The 25901-nt window shown below is 41.5% G+C and overlaps 1 protein-coding gene across 1 annotated transcript; it reads left to right on the forward strand.

The window, feature by feature from the left end:
• Positions 1-25: 25 nt before the first annotated feature.
• On the forward strand, positions 26-25599 carry tcerg1.L (transcription elongation regulator 1 L homeolog; the record flags this gene model as incomplete). The annotated part of the gene is given in 11 exon segments (NM_001090839.1): positions 26-87; positions 4075-4303; positions 6046-6234; positions 7235-7474; positions 13597-13804; positions 19537-19737; positions 21017-21138; positions 24124-24212; positions 24581-24741; positions 25189-25255; positions 25479-25599. Coding segments are annotated over 10 exon segments (1626 nt in total), but the record flags the coding sequence as incomplete, so codon positions are not given.
• Positions 25600-25901: the final 302 nt, after the last annotated feature.

Raw genomic sequence — 25901 nt, forward strand, 5'->3', positions numbered from 1 at the left:
GCGTTGCGCTAGAGGGGGATTGTCGGCCGTATCTATAATGGCGGAACGCGGGGACACAGAGGCGGAGAGATATACCACCGATATTCGGTAGGGGTTGCACTTTAGTTGCCTGGGTTTTGTAGGAGCATGTTACGTACGCAGTATTATGTTGCTGGTATTTGGAGCGTGTGGATAGAGGGAGAGTAGCTGCTAACTTGCCGCCGGCTTTGCTACAGATCTGGGACTGGCAGCAATGGACTCAGTACACGAGTAGTATATGTTGACAAAGCTCTGCACGCTGCCTTTCCCCACCTATTGTCCTTAAAGGGGAGCTGGCCTATGTAATCATTATCCCTTTGGATTGGAATCCACATCCTAAAGCTGTTTTTGCGCAATGTTATTAAATCGGGCTTCCAATCTACAGCCTTCACATTTCAGTTTTTTTGAATTTAAACTATAAACGTAGCTGCAATTGAGAGCGGCGCCTGGCTGTGTAATTTGTCTGTACTGCTGGCACTGACTCCTGCAACAATGTAGCACAAACTAGCTGCTTTACAGAGCTGCCTTCTGCTACATTGTTTCAGGATTCAGAACCAGAGAATACGCCGCCATAAACAAATACCACCTCTCAAATCTCTTCCACTTCCTGCTCCCTGAATTCCCAGGCTGTGCAGGGGAGCCGGCGGTACTCAGCTCACTGCACTATAGGACAGGAACCAATCAGCAGCTAGTAGGACCTGATAGGGAACTGAAGCATGGCTGTGCTTGAGTGACTGCAGGATTGTGATTGGCTGCCCTCCTACTGTGCTTCTGGCAGGGAACGTTAGGACAAGCCCACCCCTCATTTGAAATAGGGACCAGTGAACATCTATAGGGAGCTATTTTTAGAGACAATATTAATTTTTAACACCATGTAAAAGCAATACCATATATTACTCATAATTGCCTACAAATTTAGGGATTTTTCTTTTATCTCTCCTTTAAAGCTGGTCACCTAGACAGTAAATGGTGCTGCCCTGTGTATGAAATAAATAGATCATTTGTAGGGATGCACCGAATCCACTATTTTGGATTCGGCCGAACCCCCGAATCCTTTGCGAATACTGATCCGAATCCTAATCTGCATATGCAAATTAGGGGTGGGAAGAGGAAAACCTTTATTACTTCCTTGTTTTGTGACAAAAAGTAACGCGATTTCCCTCCCTGCCAATTTGCATATGCAAATTAGGATTCGGTTCGGCATGGCAGAAGGATTCGGCCGAATCCGAATCCTGCTGAAAAAGGCTGAATCCTGGATTCTGTGCATCCCTAATCATTTGTAACTCATGGCAGTAAGCCGGCCATTAGATACAATTACTTTTCCACCAAATAGCTTGTGTATTTTATAGACTTTATATATAACTTGAAGGAAAATTACACCCCCCAAACAATGTAGGTCTCTATAAAAAGATATTGCATAAAACAGCTCAATATGTAAAAGCCTGCTTTATTAAAATAAACCATTTTCATAATATACTTTTCCAGTAGTATGTGCCATTGGGTAATCATAAATAGAAAACGGACATTTTCAAAAAATAAGGGCCGCCCCCTCGGATCTTATGATTCACTGTGCACACAAACATACCAAACAAACTATACATGTTAGGTCACATGAGCCAATTAACAGACAGAGTTCTGTCTTTTGCTTCCACACTTCTTCCTGTTACAGTTAGAGTTGTAGTATTTCTGGTCAGGTGATCTCTGAGGCAGCACACAGACCATCACAAAATGGTGGTTCAAGGCAATAGATGTAAAAAGGCAAGATCTACTTAAATATATATTCCAGTTTGATAAGATTATTTAATATGCCACTTAATATGATATCAACTATCTGTTGCTTAAGTGTTCATTTTGGGGATATAGTTTTCCTTTAATTTATAAAGTACTACTAGGATATATACAAGTTGTACCATTTAACAGTATAGAAAAGTACACATCGAGGACAAAACATCAGTAACGTAACTGCACGATACTGGGCTCAAGTTGTGCACCCCCCCGCGTGTCCCTCTAGATGCGCTATACGTGGGTTTTCTTACCTCCTGTGCTGCAATGGGGGGGGCAGGGGGGAGTGGACCCTGGTGCAATTGCATCCCTTGCTCCCCTGGTAGTTACTCCACTGCAAAACATAAATATAAATACAGTAGAACCCCCATTTTACATCCCCTGATTTTAAGTTTTCCCTCATTTTACATTGTTGTTTTGTGGTCCCACCTATATGTTATGCATAATACATTTCCCTGATTTTACATTTTCCTGGATTTTACATCATTTTTTTCTGGTCCCCTGAAAAATTTAAAATGGGGTTTCTACTGTATACATATTTCTGCAATTATAAATTTATGCAAACATTGAACAAGGCTGTTACTTAGCATAGTGATTTCTAGACTTTTTCCAGGTACATTTTGAGACCAAACATTTGTCCAGGGCCCTTCTTTGCTCATGAAATATCTAAACATTGCTGTATCAGCCATGAATTTCGTTCTAAAAATGTTAATGACCGCAAATCCCTCTCTGACCCTGACATTGGTTCTCGATCTATCCTTAGGTGGTGCAGCCCCACAGTTTAGTGCCCCCTGCCAATAGCTCATTTATGCAATTCTGCAATAAATAAACTACATGCCTCTCCCCCACTCTAAAATAACCATATTTTCTAACTCTGATAGGACTTCAGCAAATACAGTGGTACCAGCATCTATATTAAAACTTCTGATGAGGGGGCAGAACAACTTCCTGCTGTTTAAGGCAGATATGGAATGCTGGTGAATGTAAAACAAGCACTGCAGTGTTAAGAGCCATAAAGGATAGTGTTCCATATCGGTACTCCATTTTATGTGATAGAAGTACAAAAAATATTGGGTTCACTAGCCTCGACCCATTAAGTTGCTAGGATAGACCGTATATACTTGTTAGAATCCAAACCGTGAGCAAGGAATCTCCCTACGTGCCATCACCCTTAGAATGTATATATTTTTGTTGTGCACACATCCTGATGGGCAAGGGTAATTTCCATCTTCAGATTTAAAATTGAGCCTCTCTCTGTGTGCTTGAAATTCCACGGCCTAACAGATGCCATGTTTATAGCATCTTATAATAGCCCCTCTGACATTCGCCAGAATCTACAGTTATTCTGGGTTTGCCCAATGGAAATCTATGCTACCAGTGCGTTACAATTCTCCCCAAAATACTTTAGCATTGGTGGCATTTTCTAACCAGCAAATAAAATACAGGTATGTGATCAGTTTTCTGGATTAGCCTATTAAAAAAAAAAAATGTATTGTTTAAGAAACCCAATACTATTGGTTAGCCATCAGTTTAAGTTTATGCAGCTGAATTATTCTCAGATAAAATTAACTGTTTTATTATTACAATTAAAATAGAACTATGACTCAATGGTAGATGGTCTTCCTCTAATTTGGAGCTTTTTAAATAAGGGATTCAATACCTGTATACAAGTCCTATAACTGACAGAAATTGCCTTCACCTGCATTTTCCAAAGTTTGTGAGTTTCCAAAGGTTGTCAGATTCATATGCTTTACTACAATGCTTCATATTGACACCAATGCTAAGGTATTTTCTGGAGATTTGTCGCTTCTCCTCATTTGATAAATCTCCATCTGTCATTGCCAAAATGTAGTGCTCATTCAGGGGTTACTTGTCTAATGTTCTATGTTATTCCATCGTCTTCCTGGTTACTGAACAAACTGCCTTAAACTAAAAATATACAGAAGTAAATAACAGTTGATTTCTACTATATAGAAGGCTGATCTAATGAAGATCGATAAATGGTTGCTGTACTGTTGCTCTGGTATGTGTGATTGATGGTTATTTTGCTTGATGAAGGCACAGTTGTTTGTTATAAGTTTACATGTGCATTATCACTTTGGAAAGTTTCATCATTTTATCCTTCCGGAGCAGGCACCAAAAAACAGCAGATATTAGTGGCAGAAAGATCTTGGAAGTACATACATAATACTATTTCTTTTAAAGGCAATCATTGAAATTAGCCAGCAAAAAGTAATACATGAGCAATCATTTTTCTATTGTATTTCCATGCAGGATGGCACAGCAGCAACAAGCTTTGCGTTTTCGTGGCCCAACGCCTCCACCCAGTCCGGTCATGAGGGGCCCGCCACCTCTTCTTCGTCCACCTCCTCCCTTTGCAATGATGCGTGGGCCTCCTCCACCTCCACGCCCTCCTTTTGGTCGTCCTCCTTTTGATCCTAGCATGCCACCAATACCTCCCCTAAGTGGAATCCCTCCACCTATTGCTCCTCCTCACCTACAGGTAAAACTTGTCATAAAGGTACACTGCACCATACAGACAGGCAACCATTACAATGTAAAAACAGTGCACAAATAGTAAATGTAGGAAAAGATATACATTTGAACAGCAGTCTTAAGTCTTACTAGTTATTTCTATCAAGTGCTTGTAAAAAGGCATACTCTGCATTAGAACACCCAATTTATTGCAATATTTGCTTCGTAATGAAAGAAACCCACACATTTATTCTAAGTTCTCATTGTTTTAAAGGAGAACTAAAGCTTAACTAAAGAAGAAATGCTGTACATTATGTTTTGGACACAATGTATAACACTTATTGAAAGTGCAGGGTGCTTACCCAGAAGTCCCTTCCCTTGCATTTGGGTCAGTAGAGTAATTGCAAAAGAATCCGGATGCACACGTTTTTGTAAGAGTTGTATCACACCAGGCTTGATAAAGGGCCCAGAGGGGTCCGAAACGTAACCCTTTAACAGGGAAGATCTGTGTCTCCAAAGATGCCCCTGTAGCTCCCCATCTTATTTTTTGTGGAATCACTGCACATGCTCTGCGCTGATGTCACTTAATGAGCTTAGGGACCGACTCAAAAAATACAGTACACATAGAATAGAAATGTCACAATATAATTATTTAATTAATACAGATAATCACTACATGACAGCAAAGAAACCAGTGCAACTAGAATTGAATAATCAGCCCTGTAGCATCAGCTTATATTACAGGCAAACCTTATTTTCTGCTTGATAATTTGCGACGACCCCAAGCTCAGCTTCTCAACAGCTGCTCAGAGAAGCTGAAACTTTAGGCTGGTGCAATAAGTTCAGTATGGGAAATATGGCATTTTTAGCCATTTTCATTTTTATGATTTAGTTCTCCTTTAATGAAACATTTTATAATACTCATTCATGGTATAAGGCAATGGCACACTAGGTTTTTGGGGAATTTTGTCACCCAGGCAATTAATCACTCCCAGGGGGTTGACAAAACATTAAAAATCACTCCCCAGTAATTTGATTTTGATCACCCGTCACAGGTGCACATCGTATTGCCACTGGTTGCTTCTTTAGTTGCATTTTTTAAGCAGAACCCCCTTTGTGCTGGGAAAGGTTTTTAGCATTTTTCATGCATGTCTGGAAACTACCACGTTGCTGGATTAAATTAGGCATTTTTTGACAGACTAAAATCTCAACAGCATTCTTAGTTTAGATCATGACTTTACCTTTCCATCAGTTATTGCAGTGCTTCTAAAGTAAAGTAATACTTAAGCAAGTCATCAAATACTATGTTCACTGCACACAGTAACCAGATCAATGTATCTAATGGAAAATGCTATAGGTTATATGTTTCACCTTCCAAAATCTCTTTGCATTTCGACTGCATCTGATATTACACCAGAAACTGACTTTTTCATTTTTTTTATTTCTTATAGTTTTTCTAAAATTGAAGCTGAAACTTTAAATGTTTCTCTGTCTAGTGTTTGTGGCTGTCATTGATCCAGGTGCAGACTCTGAGCTGTTACAATTTAGTTGATATGTTTCTCAGCAACATCTGAGGAACATTAGAAACTATTGTATCAATTTTAACAGATGCCTTTAATGAAACCCAGGGATTATGCTCAGCAGGACCGGCCTGACAGTTAGTCTGTGACCCCTTCCACAGCTATGGATTAAAGGGTCCATTTTCATATTTCATTCAAGGACCTAAATTGTGTGCAAGTGTAACACCTTACCTTCTGTATTACATTCTAGAGGCCGCCTTTCATGCCTCCGCATATAGGAAGTATGCCTCCTCCTGGAATGTTGTTTCCCCCTGGGATGCCGCCTGTTTCAACACCTGCAACAACTCCTACTCCCAGTCAAAGCCCTACACCTACACAAGCACCAACATTGACCCCAAATGAGGAGATATGGGTAGAGAACAAGACTCCAGATGGGAAGGTTGGTATTTATCTGGTGGAAAAGTGTATTAAGACATTCTTTCATAACATTTATTATTCCTATGATGTGTTTTGGCCTCAGATCTTTGTAAAATATCAGAAAACTGTTTACAATTATGTGTGCTTATGTTCCTAAAAGATTCTTCCTAAAGCGTGGCTCTGGTCTCCTAAAGGGGTGGTTGACAAAAATAATTTGTGTAAAATTTGCGGTTTGTTTTTGTTCCTTTTATGGATGTCCTTTATAGCATTACATTATTTTTTTTTCTGTATGTTTGTGATCTAAAGCAGGGAAATCTGAAATTGTAGTCTAAAATTATGTAAAGGTTAGAGGAGAGGATGTGTGAGTCGTGTTCTCTTATATAACACACAACAGGAATCCTTGCTTTTGAAAAGATGCATGCAGATACAAAATACTTTAAACCAGTAAGTTATTTTTAGGGATGAACCGAATCCACTATTTTGGATTCAGCCGAACCCCCGAATCCTTTCGCGAAAGATTCGACCAAAGCTGAATCCTAACATTTTTTTACTTCTTTTGTGACAAAAATGTATACATTTTCCCTCCCCGGCCCTAATTTGCATATGCAAATTATGATTTGGTTCGGCTGGGCAGAATCTGAATCTTGCTGAAAAAGGCCGCAAACCGAACCGAGTCCTAGATTTAGTGCATCCCTAGTTATTTTAAAATGTTTTCTGTTCTACATGTTTTTTTTTAACTTTTTTGTAGTTATACTAAGCATCTATGTTTCACCGGGCCAGAGCCAACTGATGGGGGGGGGATCTGTACTTTATACTACTCTGACATATATATGTATCAGTGCTTTGCTCAGTTTTTTCATGAGTCAGTGAAGTGTTTTCTGAAAAGGAACCTTTTTGCCAAACATTTTGCACCCCCTGTGAAATATCTTTTCCTCCTTCTTTAAAGGATACTAGTCATATAATGCAGCATGACTGAATATTGTTACTACTCCTTTATTAAGTTGTGTGCATATTCTTTCTAGGTGTATTATTATAATGCCCGGACTCGGGAGTCTGCATGGTCAAAACCAGATGGTGTGAAGGTCATCCAACAGTCAGAACTGACTCCATTGATGGCAGCCCAGGCACAGGCCCAGGTTCAAGCAGCCCAGGCACAAGCCCAAGCTCAGGCTCAAGTACAGGTAGCACAGGCTCAAGCCCAGGCAGCTCAAGCTCAGGTTGCTCATTCACAGCCTATCCATTCTCAGAGTGTAACAGGTGCCTCTCCTACAACTACCAGTACGTCTATGTTGGTATCTACATCAACAACTCCTACTACTAGCCAAGCCTCTTCTACCAATACAACTACATCAAACTCCATTCTACAAGCTATTCCAAGTAAGTTCAGCTACTTTCATTTGTCTGCTCGTGCCATCTACTTACTGTGTGCCCAGAGCTTTCTTCTACTTTGTATGCATGGGTGAGAGCTACATAATTACTTACCAATGCAGCAAAGGCAGATAATATATAATGAACTCATCCCATGTTTTGACACGATTTTTTTTAAATGTTTATCGAGGTGTTTGGTGTGATTACTTACTCTTTTTTCTCTGTTGTCTCAAGGGGGACACAGGGACTATGGGGTTAAGCTCCACCCTCCAGGAGGCAGGACACTTATTCAAATGAAAAAAGGGGGCGTGCCAGTACTGTGGCTTAACCCCAGGCTAGAGCCAATGTATTCAGTTTTTAAGTGTCCTGCTTACTAGGAGGATGGACAACCTGCAAGCTCCAAGTTTTCAAGCTTCAAGTAGACAGGGGTGCTACCACAATCAGGGTTACCTGTATCTGTTCTGTACACCCCCTCCGTGGGAGGCCCACTGGAGTCATTCCCTGGCCCATAGGCTATAACAGACTCGGTTAGGCATGCCTGCACTCCTTGAGGGGGAGCAGAGGGCCTTACAGTGTGGCTGCATGTGAGTATAAAGGCTACTTTTACCTCACGCTGTGGTTGCTCTCCCCCCTACCCAATCTGTTACTGCTCTGGCTGTTGTGCTGCATGTGGGGAAGGTTTATCTTCTAGGACGCTGCTCCAGGGGTACTGTTTAGGCGTCTCCTTACTGTTGGTGCCATTAGCGCTTCAGCGCGCTTCCCCTGGAACGCATGGGTGAGGAGGGGGCGGAACCGCGTTCCAAGCCTCTCTCTCATGCCGCATCTCGCGCCCTTTCCATTGCGGCGGCCATTTTGCGCTCCTCAACACGCTTCTCTCCTTCCCTTTAGTAACTATTGAGCGCATCCTTCTCTCTAGCGCCTCTACAGAGTCCGTTTTTGCAGCGCATTGCCCTTGCAGCAGCCTATATCTTTTGGGGACAAAGCTGCTTTACTCCAGTGCACACAGCCAGTTATTCAGCAGGTACCACAGACACTGCTTATGGCAGAAGGTAAGTCTGGGGGACTATTCCCCAGGGCGGGGGGGGGGCAGAGCACCAGCAACAGCAGGACAAATCACCTATTTTGCCTGCAAGAATTGCCAATCCAAAATCCCAGGGGGACAGGGGGAACCCCTTTGCAGATCTTGCTCCAAGGGAGCTTCTGTTGTACCTGGTTCAGGGGGCTCTCACCTCCCTCACACAGAACTATCGGGCCCCCCATCAGGAGACGACACTCCTCAAGACAACGCAGCCGGGCCATCTTCAGAACCCCCTGCTCCTCTGTGGGCTCTGCAACTCTCACAGTCTCTGGCCTCCCTGCAAAATCTACCTGCCCTCGCAGATAATTTGGGTAAAGCCTTGACCAGACTGGGGCATAAGTCCAGCGGAAAACGCAAGAGACCAGAGCCTTCCAGACCACGCACAGGGACCCACACTCCCTCTGATGGTTCAACTGTGGGAGGGGATTCCTCCCATTCAGAGGGCGAACTTCTCCCCTCAGAGGTGTCGTCGGAGGATGAAGAGGAACTTGAGGATGAGGCTAAAGGCCACGATGTCCAACACGATATCAAACATATCATCAAAGGTGTTACTGAGGTATTAAAAGTTTCTCAGTCAAAGGAACAGGCGCAAACTTCCAGCTTGTTCAAAAGACAACACAAATCCTCGGTTTGTTTCCCATCTCACGATCAGCTCTTAGCTATCATACAAGAAGAGTGGAATTTTCCGGAACGAAAATTTCAAGCCACTCGTAAATTCTCCAAATCCTACCCCTTCTCAAAGGAATTGGTGGACAAATGGTCTATGCCCCCTACAGTCGATGCTCCTGTCTCTCGTTTGTCAAAATCAACTACACTTCCAGTGACAGACGCGGCTGCATTCAAAGACTCATCCGACAGACGTCTCGAAGGTTTTCTCAAAGCCGTTTACTCGTCAGCAGGTTCTACCCTGCGTCCAGTTCTAGCGTCGGCCTGGGTAGCCAGAGCGATTCAAGCATGGGCTGACTCCCTCCTTATGGATATTCAGGAGGGTGTTCCTAGAGTAGACCTCGTCTCATCTGTTCAATCCATAGCTGAGGCATCGGCCTATCTGTCCGAAACTACACTGGACACCGCGCAGATCACAGCACGGACTTCAGCTCTATCAGTAGCCACTAGGCGAACCCTCTGGCTGAAGAATTGGTCTGCTGATCTCAGTTCTAAGAAGTCCCTAACTTCTATACCCTTTAAGGGACAGAGACTATTCGGTGAGGAACTCGAGAAAATTATTTCCCAAGCCACTGGGGGAAAGAGCACATTCCTCCCACAAGCTAAAGCTAGATCTACTCAGTCCTTTCGTCAAAGAAAATTTTTTCGAGGCCAATCTGCTCGATCTTCACGAAGATACAGTCCGCCTCGACGCTCCAATTTTCGAGCCAAACCTTCTGACAAGGGACGCCCAAATTGGAAGAATTCCAAATTCCAGAACAAATCTTCCTTCGACAAGCCCGTATCAGGCTGACGGGCCACCCCCTCCGGAATCGCAGCAATCCATAGGGGGAAGACTTCTGCAATTCCGGGAGGTGTGGAGTCGACACTCCTCAGACGCCTGGGTCAACGAGATCATCACAGAGGGTTATCATCTCGATTTTTCGTCCCTTCCCCCAAGAAAATTCCTCATGTCCAGAATTCCAACCAGTCCCACCAAGGCCCAGGCCTTTCTGGATTGCATCAACAAGATGGAGCAAAGTGGGGTGATCGTCCCGTTACCCCCATCAGAGACCTTCTCCGGTTTCTACTCCAACCTCTTCCTTGTTCCCAAGAAGGACGGATCATTCAGGCCAGTTCTGGACCTGAAATTCCTCAACAAGTACATCCGCTCAGTTCGCTTCAAAATGGAAACCCTGCGATCAGTCATTCGGGGCATGGAGTCGAGGGAATTTCTGATGTCTCTAGACATCAAGGATGCTTACCTTCACGTCCCAATTTGGCCTCCTCATCATCGGTTCCTGAGATTCGCCTTCAAGAATCGTCACTTCCAGTTTGTGGCTCTCCCCTTCGGTCTCACATCAGCCCCCAGAGTGTTCACCAAACTCATGGCGGTGACGGCTGCGGCATTGCGGCTTCAGGGGATTTCGGTGACCCCTTATCTGTCCTTCTACAAGAATTCGGTTGGACGATCAACTGGAAGAAATCCAACCTTGTTCCCAGTCATCAGATGACCTTCCTGGGTCTCGAGTTCAATACTCTGACACAACGGGTCTTTCTCCCGCTCGACAAACAGGAGAAGATACGATCTCTTTCCAAACTTCTTCTGCACTCTGTCTCCTACTGTTCATCTGGCCATGAAAGTCCTGGGATCCATGGTGTCCACCATAGAGGCGGTACCCTTTGCTCAACTTCACCTACGCCCCCTTCAAGCCAACATTCTAGCTGCCTGGAAGGGCGGATCTCTCCTTCAGAAGATGACTCTCCTACCCTCCACCAAGCTGTCTCTTCAGTGGTGGCTCAAGCCGAGCAATCTTTCCAGGGGTCAATCCTGGGCCACACCGGATTGGACGGTTCTCACGACCGACGCCAGTCTCCTGGGGTGGGGAGCAACATTCAACTCCCTGTCCGCACAAGGTCTGTGGTCTCCCGCGGAGTCCAAACTCTCTATCAACATCCTAGAACTCCGCGCCGTGAAGTTGGCGCTCCTTCACTGGTCCTCCCTTCTCCAGGCCAAAGCGATAAGAGTCCAAAGCGACAACTCCACCACAGTCGCATACATAAACCGTCAGGGAGGAACCCGCAGCAGAGCAGCGCTAGCGGAAGTTCAGCAAATTCTAAGTTGGGCAGAATCCAATGCGGCAAGGCTGTCCGCCATTCACATCCCGGGAGTCGACAACACCAGGGCAGACTTCCTCAGCCGCAATCTCCTGGACCCAGGGGAATGGGAGCTTCACCCGGAAGCCTTTGCGGATCTCGTTCGTCGTTGGGGGCATCCGCAAATCGACCTGATGGCCTCCAGGAACAACCGCAAAGTCAACACTTTCTTCGCCCGCTCCCGGGATCCTCTCGCTGCAGGAGTCGACGCCATGACACAACGTTGGCTGTTCGACCTGGCCTACATCTTCCCGCCTCTTCCCATGTTACCGCGGGTGCTAAAGAAGATCAAGCGGTCCCCTGTCACAGTCATTGTCATAGCTCCATTCTGGCCCAGAAGAACGTGGTTCTCGGATCTCCGGGACATGTCCATAGCACCGCCCGTTCGCTTAGCCCTCAGGCACAATCTACTCCGCCAGGGTCCCATCTCCCACCACAACCCGGGCCTCTTCGTTTTGACGGGTTGGCTATTGAGGCGGCCATCTGGCAACGACAGGGAATAGCGGAGGATGTCATTGTTACTATGCTGCAATCACGCAAGCCCACTTCGTCTAAAGCTTATCACAGAGTTTGGCGCAACTATTGGAATTGGTGCAACGACACCGCCATTCCCATCTCCAGCCCCTTTTCCTTCACGGACTGTAACATCCCTAGAGTGCTGTCTTTTCTCCAACGGGGTCTGCAGTTGGGCCTGAAGCTCAGTTCCTTGAAAGTTCAAGTTTCTGCTCTATCTGTCTTGTTCCAACACCGTTTGGCTCTGGATGATTCCGTCCGCACTTTTCTGCAGGGTGTAGCACACATCAGTCCTCCATTCCGTCCACCAGTCCCCGGCTGGGACCTGAATACTGTTTTGGATGCTCTCTTGGATCCCCCCTTCGAACCTCTCGGGACTGTCCCTGGAAAGTTGTCTTCCTCGTGGCAATATCATCAACTCGGAGAGTGTCTGAACTCGGTGCCTTATCCTGCGATCCTGCCTTCCTCGTCTTCCACAAAGACAAAGCGGTGCTCCGCACCTTACCGTCCTTTCTTCCTAAGGTGGTTTCATCCTTTCACATAAATCAGGAGATCGTTCTACCCTCACTCTGCCCGGATCCCAAGAACGACAAGGAACGCAGACTTCATGGTCTGGACGTTGTCCGGGCTCTCCGCTGGTATATTCAGAGATCCAAGGATTTTCGACTGTCTCGAAATCTTTTCGTACTGCCCTCTGGGGCCCGCCGAGGTCTGGCAGCATCCAAGACCTCCATTGCTCGATGGTTACGGGAGACCATTCGTCAGGCTTACCTAGCCAAAGGTAAATCTCCGCCGGAGGGCGTCCGAGCCCATTCCACGAGGTCGGTGGGAGCCTCCTGGGCTTGGCGCAACTCGGCTTCTTTGGACCAGATCTGCAGAGCGGCTACCTGGTCCTCCGTTCACACCTTCACAAAATTTTACAAAATTGACACGTTTTCCTCTGCGGAAGCCGCTTTTGGCCGCAAGGTGTTGCACTCTGTGGTGCAATAATGTGTCTTTTCTCTCGCTCCCACCCTGCTGTTCTGGGACTGCTTTGTTAGGTCCCCATAGTCCCTGTGTCCCCCTTGAGACAACAGAGAAAACAGGATTTTTGATACTCACCGTTAAATCTGTTTCTCTGTGGTCGATAGGGGGACACAGGGCTTCCCGCCCTATGCGAGTTTGACCATGTTGGTCTGTGTGGAATTTCTTCCTGAGTTATCTGTTCTGCCGTTAATATATTTTTATGAGCATTACTTATGTTCTTTGGTTAGCAGGTCTTTGGTACCAACTGAATACATTGGCTCTAGCCTGGGGTTAAGCCACAGTACTGGCACGCCCCCTTTTTTCATTTGAATAAGTGTCCTGCCTCCTGGAGGGTGGAGCTTAACCCCATAGTCCCTGTGTCCCCCTATCGACCACAGAGAAACAGATTTAACGGTGAGTATCAAAAATCCTGTTTTTACATACAAATCTTGTTGATGTGAGAAATATAACATTGGAGCTATAACTGCCTTACATTTTTGCTTTTTTTCTGCTTTGTATGCTACAGCTTTGCTGGAAATACACCTATTTTAGTGTTAAATGTAGTTTCTCTTTTGCCTTGCAGGTTCGTCTGCTCCTGAGCAAACACAGAGTGTGTCTATGCCTGTAACTGTGTCTTCGATCAGCGTTGCCACATCTCTGCCAACCGTGTCTTCAGTGCAAAGCTTGTCAGCACAGTTATCCCAAGTTCTGCCTCATACAGTTTCGCATGCAGTTCCACAGCCCACAGCAGCAATCACAGCATTTCCTCCAGTCATGGTACCTCCATTTCGTGTTCCCCTTCCTGGCATGCCCATACCATTACCAGGTAATGTGTTATTAATTATTCTATAGCACCAGCACATTTTTGAAAAGCTTTACAGAGATTTCACATCAGTCCCTACCCCCTAAGGTTCCTATCACACAGTAGTGTCAATTTTTGTCAGATTCTGCCTCTGTGTTTTTGGACTGTGGGAAGAAAGTGGACTACCTGGAGGAAACCCAGGCAGACATGGGGGTGCACATATAAACACTGAACTTGGAACCCCATAGCTGCAAGGCAAAAATGCTACCCACTGTGCTGCATTGAACTTTGCTTGTTCAATTACTTAACATACCCATATTATAATTCAGATTCTCAGTCTGCTCTGTAATCTTCATGAACATCAGCCCTTATAACAATAACATGTTGTGTGTCTGTAAACAAGATGCAGGCAGCTTTGCTTGATTAGGCCTTAGAGAGGTTGTTCACCTTTAAAGGCACGTAAAGGCAAAAAAATAAAATCACATTTTTGCTTTCTTTAATGAAAAAGAAACCGATCTCCAATATACTTTAAAAATGTGTACAGTTTTTATAAGAAACCTGACTGTATGCAGTGAAATTCTCCATTCATTTAGTGCTGTGGATAGGAATTGTCAGATGGTCCCAACTGCTCTGTGGGGGAAAAAAAATCATACTTATGAACAGCAGGGGGAGCAGGTCCAGTCCAGGGAGTTCACAGACGACATCTTCTTCCACGCGATCTTCTTCCTGCTTTGAACGGCGCATGCGCAGTAGGAGCATTTCGCCAGTACGATCTACTGCGCATGCACCAAAAGTACATTGTGACTTTTGGCACATGCGCAGTAGATCCATACCGGCGAAATGCTCCTACTGCACATGCGCCAAAACGCCATTCAAAGCAGGAAGAAGATATCGTGGAAGAAGATGTAGTCTGTGAACTCCCTGGACTGGACCTGCGCAGAAGGGTAAGTAACAAGTTAGGGGCATTTGCCCAGCGGGACGGGTAGGCCAGGGGGGAGGAGGGAGGGTGGGCAAAACACGGGAGGGGAAGGGTTTTTGCGCCAACTAGGTTTACTTCCCCTTTAAAGATGAACCACCACTTTAACTTGAAATGAAAATGTTGGTATTTTTGTTTGTATGATTTTGCTCTGTTCAGTATTTGCCAGATCTAGCCAGTTTAGAAGAATTGTTTATGGAACACAACAGTCTATGTGGCAAACGACATCTTATTGACAAGATATGTTTCAATTTGCTGAGGACCCCATCTGAATTTGGCACATGAGAGGCTGCTTCATAGAGAGAGAGAGAGATATATATATATATACTGGAGCATTTTTATTATAATTCATGTAGTTCTGCCATCCTTATCTTTAAAATACAGCTGAACTGCTTACTGCAAATACAAGACAGTTGTATTTAAAGGAACAGTTCATTGTGAAAATAAAAACTAGATAAATAGGCTGTGCAAAATAAAAAATGTTGCTAATATAGTTAGTTAGCCAAAAATGTAATGTATAAAGGCTGAAGTGACTGGATGTCTAACTTAATAATCAGAACACTACTTCCTGCTTTTCAAGTCTCAGTTAGTCAGCGACTTGAAGGGGGGCCACATTGTACATATCTGTTTAGTGAGTTTGCAATTGATAGCATGCAGCTCAGATTCAAAAGCAACAGATAAGACCCATGTGCCCCCCCCCCCAAGTGTCTGATTACTGCCTGGTAACCAGGGTAACCAGTCAGTGTAAACCAAGAGAGCTGAAAAGCAGGAAGTAGTGTTCTGGCTATTATGTTACACACCCAGTCACTCTGGCCTTTTTACATTACATTTCTGGCTAACTATATTAGAAACCTTTTTTATTTTGCACAGCCTACCTATTTACCCAGTTTTTATTTTTACACTGAACAATTCCTTTAAGGCTACGGCCACACTGGGCTCTCTTTTGGCCTGCACATAGACACCGGCCGAGAAACAGCCAATGGATTTGGCACCAAAACACTTGCATTTTTGCTTCATAATCAGCTCCGTTTTTCTGCACCTAGGCCTATGCAGTGCCTGTTAGTGCAGACACTGGTGCGGCCTGCTAAAGAGAGTGCATCCTGAAATGTAGACATACCCACAGTGTATCAGTTGATGAGGGATTTAGGAAAATACTGTGTACAGGATTGTGTACAAATCTTTCCCATTTAACTACAAACTAAAGGTTGCTGCTGTTGCGGTGTATAGTTAATGCTCCTTAAAAAAGCAAGTATGGCAGCTTACATGATCATAAATAAAACTATGTAAGAAGATATTTCAATATGTGCACTTTGTATTTTTCAAACGTTTAATTTTAAGCACATTTGCTAAATTATATTCAAATGTCTGCTTGTATCTTACACTTCCCAGAAAAAGGTCCGCCTTCCCCGTAGCAATAAAACGAGTAATTGGGTATTTCCACTGGTATATAATGCAGCTTGCAGCAACTGCTTTATCCTGTCTCACTTCGTGTTATTAAAGTTAAAAAACTTAGAGCATATCTGAGATTTTAAATATTGGAAAACATTTTACTACTTATAGTAAGAATTAGAAATGCTAATGGTGTGTGAAGTAATCACAGTCATATATACGGTATTATAAAAATTCATGGCACCGGTATGGGAATGCTCGGGACCTGGGGTTTTCCGGATTATCTATCTTTCTGTAATTTGGATCTTCATACCTTAGCTGTGGCCTCATGGAGGATTGTAAAATCTTATATGTAGGACTTATAATTACTTTAAGGGTTCGATGAAAGGCTCATTATATAATTGCCAGATGCTGAATTAATTTACAACTCTTAACACCGCCTTGGATTTGGAAAAAAATGAATGCAGTTTATGGATTTTTCTTGATAGCAGAAACATGGGTTTTACTATAGTGTAGTATAAAGGCCAGATATCCCCATTGACTGAGAGATGCAGCATAACAAAACCTATTGCTTAGTGAAGCAAATCAGAGGATTTCATTTTGCCACTGGAGGGCACTATTCATTCATGAAATGAAGTTGACTTCACGATTTTCTCGATTTACTCTCCTAGTTAATATCCCTTAAAATGTCTGTGAATATGCAGAGAAATTTAATTTTGCTCCATTATTAAAAGTAAATGTTGCCCAGGACTGTGGCTTTTGGCAAGTTATTGTTGAAACCCTTGCATTTGGCCCATGTGCTATTGTTGATGATAATATTCCTGCCATTATAATTGTGGTTTTTTACCCTTAGGCTCAACTTCATTTGATATGACTTAAATGGTCATATTTTTATTATCAGTAGTGCTTGATTCTCGTAAGAAAATTGCTCTGAATCAATGTCTAGAACCCAGTCTTAATGTAAGGCAGGAAAACTTTGAGAAAGTAACTGTCACATGAATATAGGAATATTTGAGATTACAGTGATAAAAATAAACCGTGGACCCACTTGCTCAACGGCATTTGTGGGAATAAATATAATCACAAATCTTTAAAGGTATTTTTACCTTTAGTGTTTAGAATGTTTTTGTTAATGCATAAAATGGATGGGGGGAAATACAAAGTGATCTACTTTAAAAAAATGTATTTTAATGTGCTCTTTCATGTTCTCCATCACAGGATGGGGGGGGGGTTGTATGTGAATTTACTCTTGTAATGTTTCTGTACTGAATGCATTTTCTTTGTCACAGTTGGGCATATGTATATCTGTGTGGGTAATAACTGCACCCCCTCATTTATCACTTGGTAAAGTTTGCTTTTCCATCACCAGTTCTTAGATCTAATGGATGGAGCCGCATAACAGTTTGATCCTTGCATTGTCACTTTAAAGGAGAACTAAAGCTTAACAAAAGAAATAGCTAGAAATGTTGTACATTATGTTCTGGGCTTCTGTACTAGCTTAAGGCAACTGTAGCCATTTAGCAGTAAAGATTTGTGTCTCCAAAGATGCCCCAGTAGTTCCCCATCTTCTTTTCTGCTGATTCACTGCACATGCTCTGTGCTGCTGTCACTTACTGAGCTTAGGGACCCACTCACAATATACAGTACATATTGAATAGAAATGTCACAATCTAAAGCTGATTAGGAATTAATACAGATAATTACTACATGGCAGCACAGAAACCAGTACAACTAGCATCAGAATTTACTAATCAGACTTGTAGCATCAGCTTATATTATAGACAACCTCATTTTCTGCTTTGCAACAACCCCTAAACTTAGCTTCTCAACAGCTGCTCAGAGCCCACTGAACATGTGAGTGTCGTAGACACTTTACAAGATGGGGACCTCCTGTATAGAGTTTGAAGTCCTTGATCTTTGCTGCTATAGAGAAGCTGAAACTTTAGCCTGGTGCAGTAAGTTCAGTATATTAATTTTGGCATTTTTACCTATATTAATTTTTAGGGGTTAGTTCTCCTTTAATGCCAGTTAACTAGCCATACCCTGACTAGCACAGTTTCAGAGACTGTTAACAGCTTCCCTTCAGATATGAGATGAAGCAATTGTTTGCCTGCCATTTAATATATTTAAGTGCTAGACCTCCCTGCCACCCTTGTTTTCCTATCACCTCCACCCCCCACCCAGTAGTTTCCAGACCCTGCGTGGTAGCAGCCCACTGGTGGCAGCTTTTAAACATGTTTGCATATCCATTTTACAGGTGTAGCAATGATGCAAATAGTCAGCTGCCCGTATGTAAAGACAGTCGCTACCACCAAAACCGGTAACTTTTTAAATACAATTTTAGCATTTTCTTTGTTTTGTTTTTTTAACATTTGGCATGGTAGTGAATGCTAGTGTATTTGTATTTCATTTTGCATTTAAGGGTTAATTAAACCTGTTTGTGTGCTACACAGTGTTCTAGTTACCTGTATTTTATTGGTAATAACATGTTGTGCCTTAAGTCCCATTATGCATTTGTTCAGTGTACAGTTTTGTGCATCCCCCCATATTTTTTTCCTTTGTTTGTATGTTATACTGTGTATTTCATGCCTGTGTATGTGCATGTAAGTGATGCATTGTTACATCCTTGAAGTTCATTGTTAATGCAATAATATTCAACCCGGCCATTGCTGAACTACATCTGACTATATCTCTATAATTGAAAGCTAGATCTTGTAGGGATGCACTGAATCCAGGATTCGGTTTGGGATTTGGCTTTTTTCAACAGGATTCAGATTTGGCCTAATCCTTCTGCCCAGCAGAACCAAATCCGATTCCTAATTTAAATATCCAATTTAGGGATGGGGAGGGAAATTGAGTGACTTTTTGTCACAAAACCTGGAAGTAAGAAATGTTTTCCCATTCTCACCCCTAATTTGCATATCTTTGAATCTTTTGCGAAGGATTTGGGGGTTCCTCGGAATCCAAAATAGTGAATTTGGTGCATCCCTAAATTCAACAGCAGCTGCGGCTCTGAGTTATAACTGTCAGAGATATATCTGTAACAAGTGTTGCTGTGTGTGAAGTACATGTCATGAATTAATTTTTTGGGGACCACAAATCCATAAGCTCTATCAACAGATCCACCTTGTTTATGCATACGGATGATTTGTCCAGTCTGAAAATATACAGAGCAATAATAATTAAATCTGTTTCTTTGTGCTTTACCTTTAATTTTACAGACACATTTTCCTGTAGTTTTCTATTTATGACCCCCCCCCAGTATAAAATGGATTCTAGGACATTGCTGTGTAATATAATTCTGAAACAATACTCAGTTTGTGTTAACTTTTGGTGATATACAGTGTGTCTCTGAGGCAGAACATTAAACCTTTTAAAACTGTTGCTGTAGGTGTCTTGCCCGGCATTGCCCCGCCGATTGTACCAATGATACATCCCCAAGTGGCTCTCGCTGCTTCTCCTGCAACTTTAGCTGGAGCCACCATATTGTCAGAATGGTCAGAATATAAAACAGCCGACGGAAAGACATATTATTACAATAACAGGACTTTGGAATCAACGTGGGATAAACCGCAGGAACTCAAAGAAAAAGGTATTTATTTGTTCAGCCTGTACTGAAATATCTTAAAGCATTTGCTTATGGAGACAAATAGTTACTGAACTGCTTCTCTCTTGGCTACCAGACCATAATACTGGTATGGGATCTGTTATCTGGAAATCTGGTATCCAGAAAGCTCAGAATTGCCAAAAGGCCGTCCCCCCCACAGACATTTTATTCAAATAGTCCACATTTTTAAGTGATTTCCTTTTTCTCTGTAATAATAAAACAGTGCCTTGTACTTGATCCCAACTAAGATATAATTAATCCTTAATAGAAGCAAAACCAGCCTATTGGGTTTATTTAATGTTTACATGATTTTCTAGTAGACTTAAAGAAAACTATACTCCCCAAACAATTTAGGGCTCTAAAAAGATATTGCATAAAACAGCTCATATGCTTCATGTAAATAAACCATTTTCATATTAATATACTTTTCTAGTAGTATGTTACATTTTAAAAAAACAAGGGCTGCCCCCTGGGATTGTACGATTCACTGTGCACACAAACATACCAACACCATACTTGTTAGGTCACATGAGCCAATTAACACAAAAGTTGTGTCTTTTGCTTCAACACTTCTTCCTGTTACAGTTAGAGTTGTAGTATTTCTGGTCAGGTGATCTCTGAGGCAGCACACAGACCATCACGAAATGGTGGCTCAAGGCAAGAGATGTAAAAGGGCAAGATTTACTTAAATATATATTTCAGATAGATAGATAGATAGATAGATAGATATAGATATAGATATATATAGATATATATATATATATATAGATATATAGATATATATAGATATATAGATATATAGATATATATATATATATATATATATATAGATAGATATATATATATATATATATATATATATATATATATCTCCGATATCCAGAAAGCTCCGAATTATGGAATGGCTGTCTCCCATAGACTCCATGTTATCCAAATAATCCAAATTTTTAAAAATGATTTCCTTTTTCTCTGAAATAATAAAACAGTAGCTTGTACTTGATCCCCACTAAGATATAATTAATCCTTACTGGAAGCAAAGCCAGCCTATTGGGTTTATTGTTTACATGATTTTCTAGTAGACTTAAGGCATGAAGACCCAAATTACAGAAAGATCCCTTATCCGGGAAAACCCAGGTCCCGAGCATTCTGGATAGCAGGTCCCGTACCTGTATATATTTGTACCCTAGCCTGCACTTATAAATATTTTGTAAATTAATGACATTCTTTGGCTTTGAAATAATGATGTATGTTTGGCATTCTATAGATAAAGAGGTTGAAAAGGTAAAAGAATCGACAAAACCAGAAGCCGTTATTAAGGAAGAGCCTCAAGCAATGGATACAGAAGAAGAAATACTAAAGGAAGAACCTCCCAAGGAGATAAAGGAGGTAAAAGCCTGCAACCAAATCCCTTGGTATTGTCTTTTTTAATTACTTTTTGTTGTGGATGGATGTGAGTGTGTGTACCCTATTGTTGTGCTTTGTCTACAGTATTTTACAGCTAGCTGTCCCATTAATATTTAAAGTGATAAATGGACGTAGTAACTGTATACATTACAACTGGATAAAGACGCGCCATCCCTTTGGGTGGAATGGGGCAAAAAGGTAATTTGACTAGTCCCCCCATTTAAAAAAAATAAATAAAAATATGTGTTATCTGTCTATTACATGTGTGTGGGGGGAGTAACCTGACAAAAATGTAATCTATATATAGATATTATAGAGCTATGCATGACCTTTAGCTCCTGTTTAACTGTGTATACTAAAACAGTTGTGTTCCGCTATGTAATCATGTGATCTATCACACACTTTCCACTTAAAGGACAAGGAAAGTTAAACTAAAGAAGTAGCTAGAAATGTTGTACCTTGTTTTCTGCTTCTGTACCAGCCCCAGGAAATCAAAGTCCTTTAGCAGTAAAAATTGGTGTCTCCAGAGATGCCCCAGTGGCTCCCCATCTTCTTTTCTGCTTATTCGCTGCACATGCTCTGTGCTGCTGTCACTTACTGAGCTTAGGGACCCACTCACAATATACGTTACACATAGAATATAAATGTCACAGTATAAGGCTGATTAGTAATTAATATGGATAATTACTACATGGTAGCACGGAAACGAGTGCATTTAGCATCAGAATTTACTAATCAGTCCTGTAGCATCAGCTTATATTACAGACAAACTTCATTTTCTGCTTGATAATTTGTGACAACTCCTAAGCTTAGCTTCTCAACAGCTGCTTAGAGCCCACTGAGCATGTGAGTGTCGCAGACACTTTCCAAGATGGTAACCCCCTGTAACAAATTTGAAGTCCTAGATCATTGCAGTTATTGAGAAGCTGAAACTTTAGGCTGGTGCAAAAAGTTCAGTATATAAAATATGGCATATTTAGCCCTATTAATTTTTAGGGTTTAGTTCTCCTTTTAATGGCTGCCTCCATAGCGACACAGCAGCTAATTTATAGTAGAGATTCTGCAGCAAATCAAGTAACACACGTGCAGGTTGAGAGTATATTTGAATAAATAAAAACCCCTCTCTAATTTTTTGGGGTTATTGGTTCTAATAATGGCTCCCACTACTTTAACTGTATTGTTCCCCACCAGTTCCTTTCTTTGCTAAAGCCTCCAGCATAAGAGAAGTTAGGACCAGTAAAATCATATAAGGGTACAATATTTCAGGTAGTAACTACAATGTCAAATCTGGACTGTACTACTGTAAGCACACCCTTTCTGTAAATTGCGTGGGTTTTTTTTTTTGTGTTCGTGCTTGCTTGCTTCCAAACAGTTGTTTCTAGAGCTAGCAATTCATTTGACGTGATCTGTAAACATGCATGCTACTACACTTAGGCTAGTGGCGCACACCGGCAGAGAAGCTAGTGCATTGGCCTTCTTTTGTCCTGTATGTGCACACATTAACAGGACAGGAATCTGACAGTCACTACCCGCATGGGTGTGTTTCAGAAATACCCTTTGATATCTTTCCTTGTTGGGATACTCCATACCTTCACACAAAGTCTGACATATTCTAATGTGTGTCACTGCATGCTCTGTAAGTAACCTGTGCTGTGGTTACATAGGAGCCAACAGCTCTATATGCCCATAGCTTAAGTGCTACACGTGCTTTAGGGAACACCTCTTTCATAGTTCTCAAAGGGAAACAAAGGGCAGATTGGAAGGGTTTCTGTCTGATTGCAGTGCTGAATAAAACACTCGGTTTGTCGAAGCCCATAGCTGCTATCATTTTAATTGCATTGGACTAGTCAAGGTTATGAGTTAATAAACATCTGAAGCAAATACTTTATATGAATGCTTGTGGACCATTTGTTTGTTGTTGATTTAAAATGTATAAAAACACAATCTTAAGTGTCAAAAAACACATCATTTGACTTTATGCAAAAGAATAAACATTATTTAAAAAAGGTACATATGCAAATCCCTTTTAAATATCTCTGCATATTAAACTTGCCAGAGAATACAGGATTGTATTTACCAAAATCACTTGAAACAACTAAACTCTTATCTTTCTTCTAAAACAAATACATCCTGTACATTTATAGGTTAAAGGGTTGGTTCACCTTTAGGTTAACTTTTAGTATGTTATAGAACGGCCAATTCTAAGCAACTTTTCAATTGGTCTTCGTTATTTATTTTTTTTACAGTTTTTGAATGATTTGCCTTTTTCTTCTGACTCTTTCCAGCTTTTCACTGACCCCAACTAAAAACAAAAGCTCTGTTAATCGACATATTTATTACTACTGGTATGGGACCTGTTATCCAGAATGCTCAGCACCTGGGGTTTTCCGGATAAGGGATCTTTTGTAATTTGGGTCTTCATGCCTTAAGTCTACTAGAAATTAATTTAAACATTAAATAAACCCAATAGGCTGGTTTTGCTTCCAATAAGGATTAATTAGTTGGGATCAAGGACAAGCTACTGTTTTATTATTACAGAGAAAAAGGAAATAATTTTGGATTATTTGGATAAAATGGAGTCTATGGGAGCTTTCTGGATAAGGGATCCTATACCTGTACTTTTTATTATTCCTCATTCTATTCAGGTCCTCTCCTATTCATAGTCTGGTCTCTTTCTCAAATCAATGCATGGTTGCTAGGGTAATTTGAATCCTAGCAACCAGATTGCTGAAACAGCAAACTCGAGAGCTGCTGAATAAAAAGCTAAATAACTCACAAATAAAAAATGAAAACCAATTGCAAATTGTCTCAGAATATCCCTCTCTACATCATACTAAAAGTTAATTTAAAGGTGAACAACCCTTTAAATAAAAGTTTCTTTAGCCAGCTGGTTGGTTGTGTGAATTTGGACGTTTGTCCTATAGGTATTTGTGCTATTGTATGTGCTGATCAGTATTTGTATTTTAGGAGCCAAAAGAGGAGGAGATGACGGAGGAAGAAAAGGCAGCTCAAAAAGCCCGGCCAGTGGCTACTACACCAATCCCTGGCACTCCATGGTACTTATGAACCAAAGCCTGTTTTCTTGCCAATGTTTGCAGAAACTTTTGTGTTAGTCCTGGATTTTGCATCACTATACAGGCAAGGGCTTTATCTTTAAAACCTTATTTGATGTAATTGGGTAAGGACATTGATGTTTCATTACTTCTCCATTGCAGCTTGGGTTGCTCAGATTCTGAACTAAAGGTTTGATCAACTGTTATGTCACTTGTGTCAGCATCCACTCTAAATGATGTTGGAAACTGCAAACATGTTCATGATATCTCAATTTAAATGAAGGCTTATAAGGCCTTTACCGTATTTCCCACACCTTACTTCGTAGACTTCCTACAGTTCTCTCTTTAAGTATGTTTTTTTCCTCTGCTAGGTGCATTGTGTGGACTGGTGATGAACGGGTGTTTTTCTACAATCCCACCACTCGGCTTTCCATGTGGGACCGACCAGAAGACCTTATTGGAAGGGCTGATGTAGACAAAATCATTCAGGAGCCTCCGCATAAAAGAGGAATGGAGGATGGCAAGAAATATTGTGAGTTCTCTGTAATACTCAACAGATTTATACAATGTTCTGTAAAGCAGAGATGTCTTGATATAAATTATACTATTTTCTACTCTGCATAATAGCAGAGTAAGACATAGTCTTGGTCTTGCAAAGATGTATAACAAAGTTACAAGATGGTGACCCCCTGTGGCCAACTTTGAAAGCATAAATAATTTGTTTGATTTGGCTTGTGGTGCAGTAAGTTTAGTCCGTCATTTCTCATGCCCTAGCTTGACATATGTAACTTGTTAATAAAAATATTTCTTGCAGGCTGTCAGCAGCTATGAATAGCATTGTAATTAAAGTGAAAGCGACTGATTAGCATTGGTCTAAATACTTTATGCATAAAGTTTAATGTCAGGCAATTTTTCTATTATCTATTGCATAGGGAATGTGTTTTTGTAAGCATTAATTTGAACTCACTATTTCTATTAGACAAAGAAGATCAAGACTCTGCTGAAGATGCAAATGACGATGAGCCTATAAAAGCAAAGAAGAGAAAGTAAGAAAACTTGTCTTAAGAATGTTGTAAATTAACTCCAAGGTTGACATGAACTAATGATTGGCTCCACCTCCATCCTTTCCTGATTAATTTCTTGTGTAAATTTTGTTTTGTTTACAAATCTATTCCATATATTAAAATGTGAAAAATTCCTTTACATTTCATCTTAAGAATTTATCACAAAAGAGTAAAACCTAGTAACCTGTTTTTCACCCTCCAACAGGAAGGATGACCCAGAGGCTGATAAGGAAACTGCGATGGAGGCCGAAATAAAAGCTGCTCGTGAAAGAGCAATTGTTCCCCTGGATTCTCGAATGAAACAGTTTAGAGATATGCTGCTGGAGAGAGGGGTTAGAAAACCATCTTTTGAGATGTATATAAATCTTTTCTGATATTTTATTTTGTATATTCAAGTCACTATAACGCTCACTACACGAAACAGGTTTTTTTGCTTCCAAGGTAATGAGTAGTGTTGACTGATATAATGCAAGAAACGGTATTTTGCCAAATTCTTTGTATCTGGGCCTCCAGATGAATGTTAGAAGAAAAGGCAGAAACTCTTGTGCTCCAATACATAAGTATGTTTGTTTATATTAGCTTTAAGAGAAAACTAGAATCTAATGCTGCACATATTGAATGGAAAATG

Source organism: Xenopus laevis, chromosome 3L (genome assembly GCF_017654675.1).
Source record: "Xenopus laevis strain J_2021 chromosome 3L, Xenopus_laevis_v10.1, whole genome shotgun sequence".
Lineage (NCBI taxonomy): Eukaryota > Metazoa > Chordata > Amphibia > Anura > Pipidae > Xenopus > Xenopus laevis.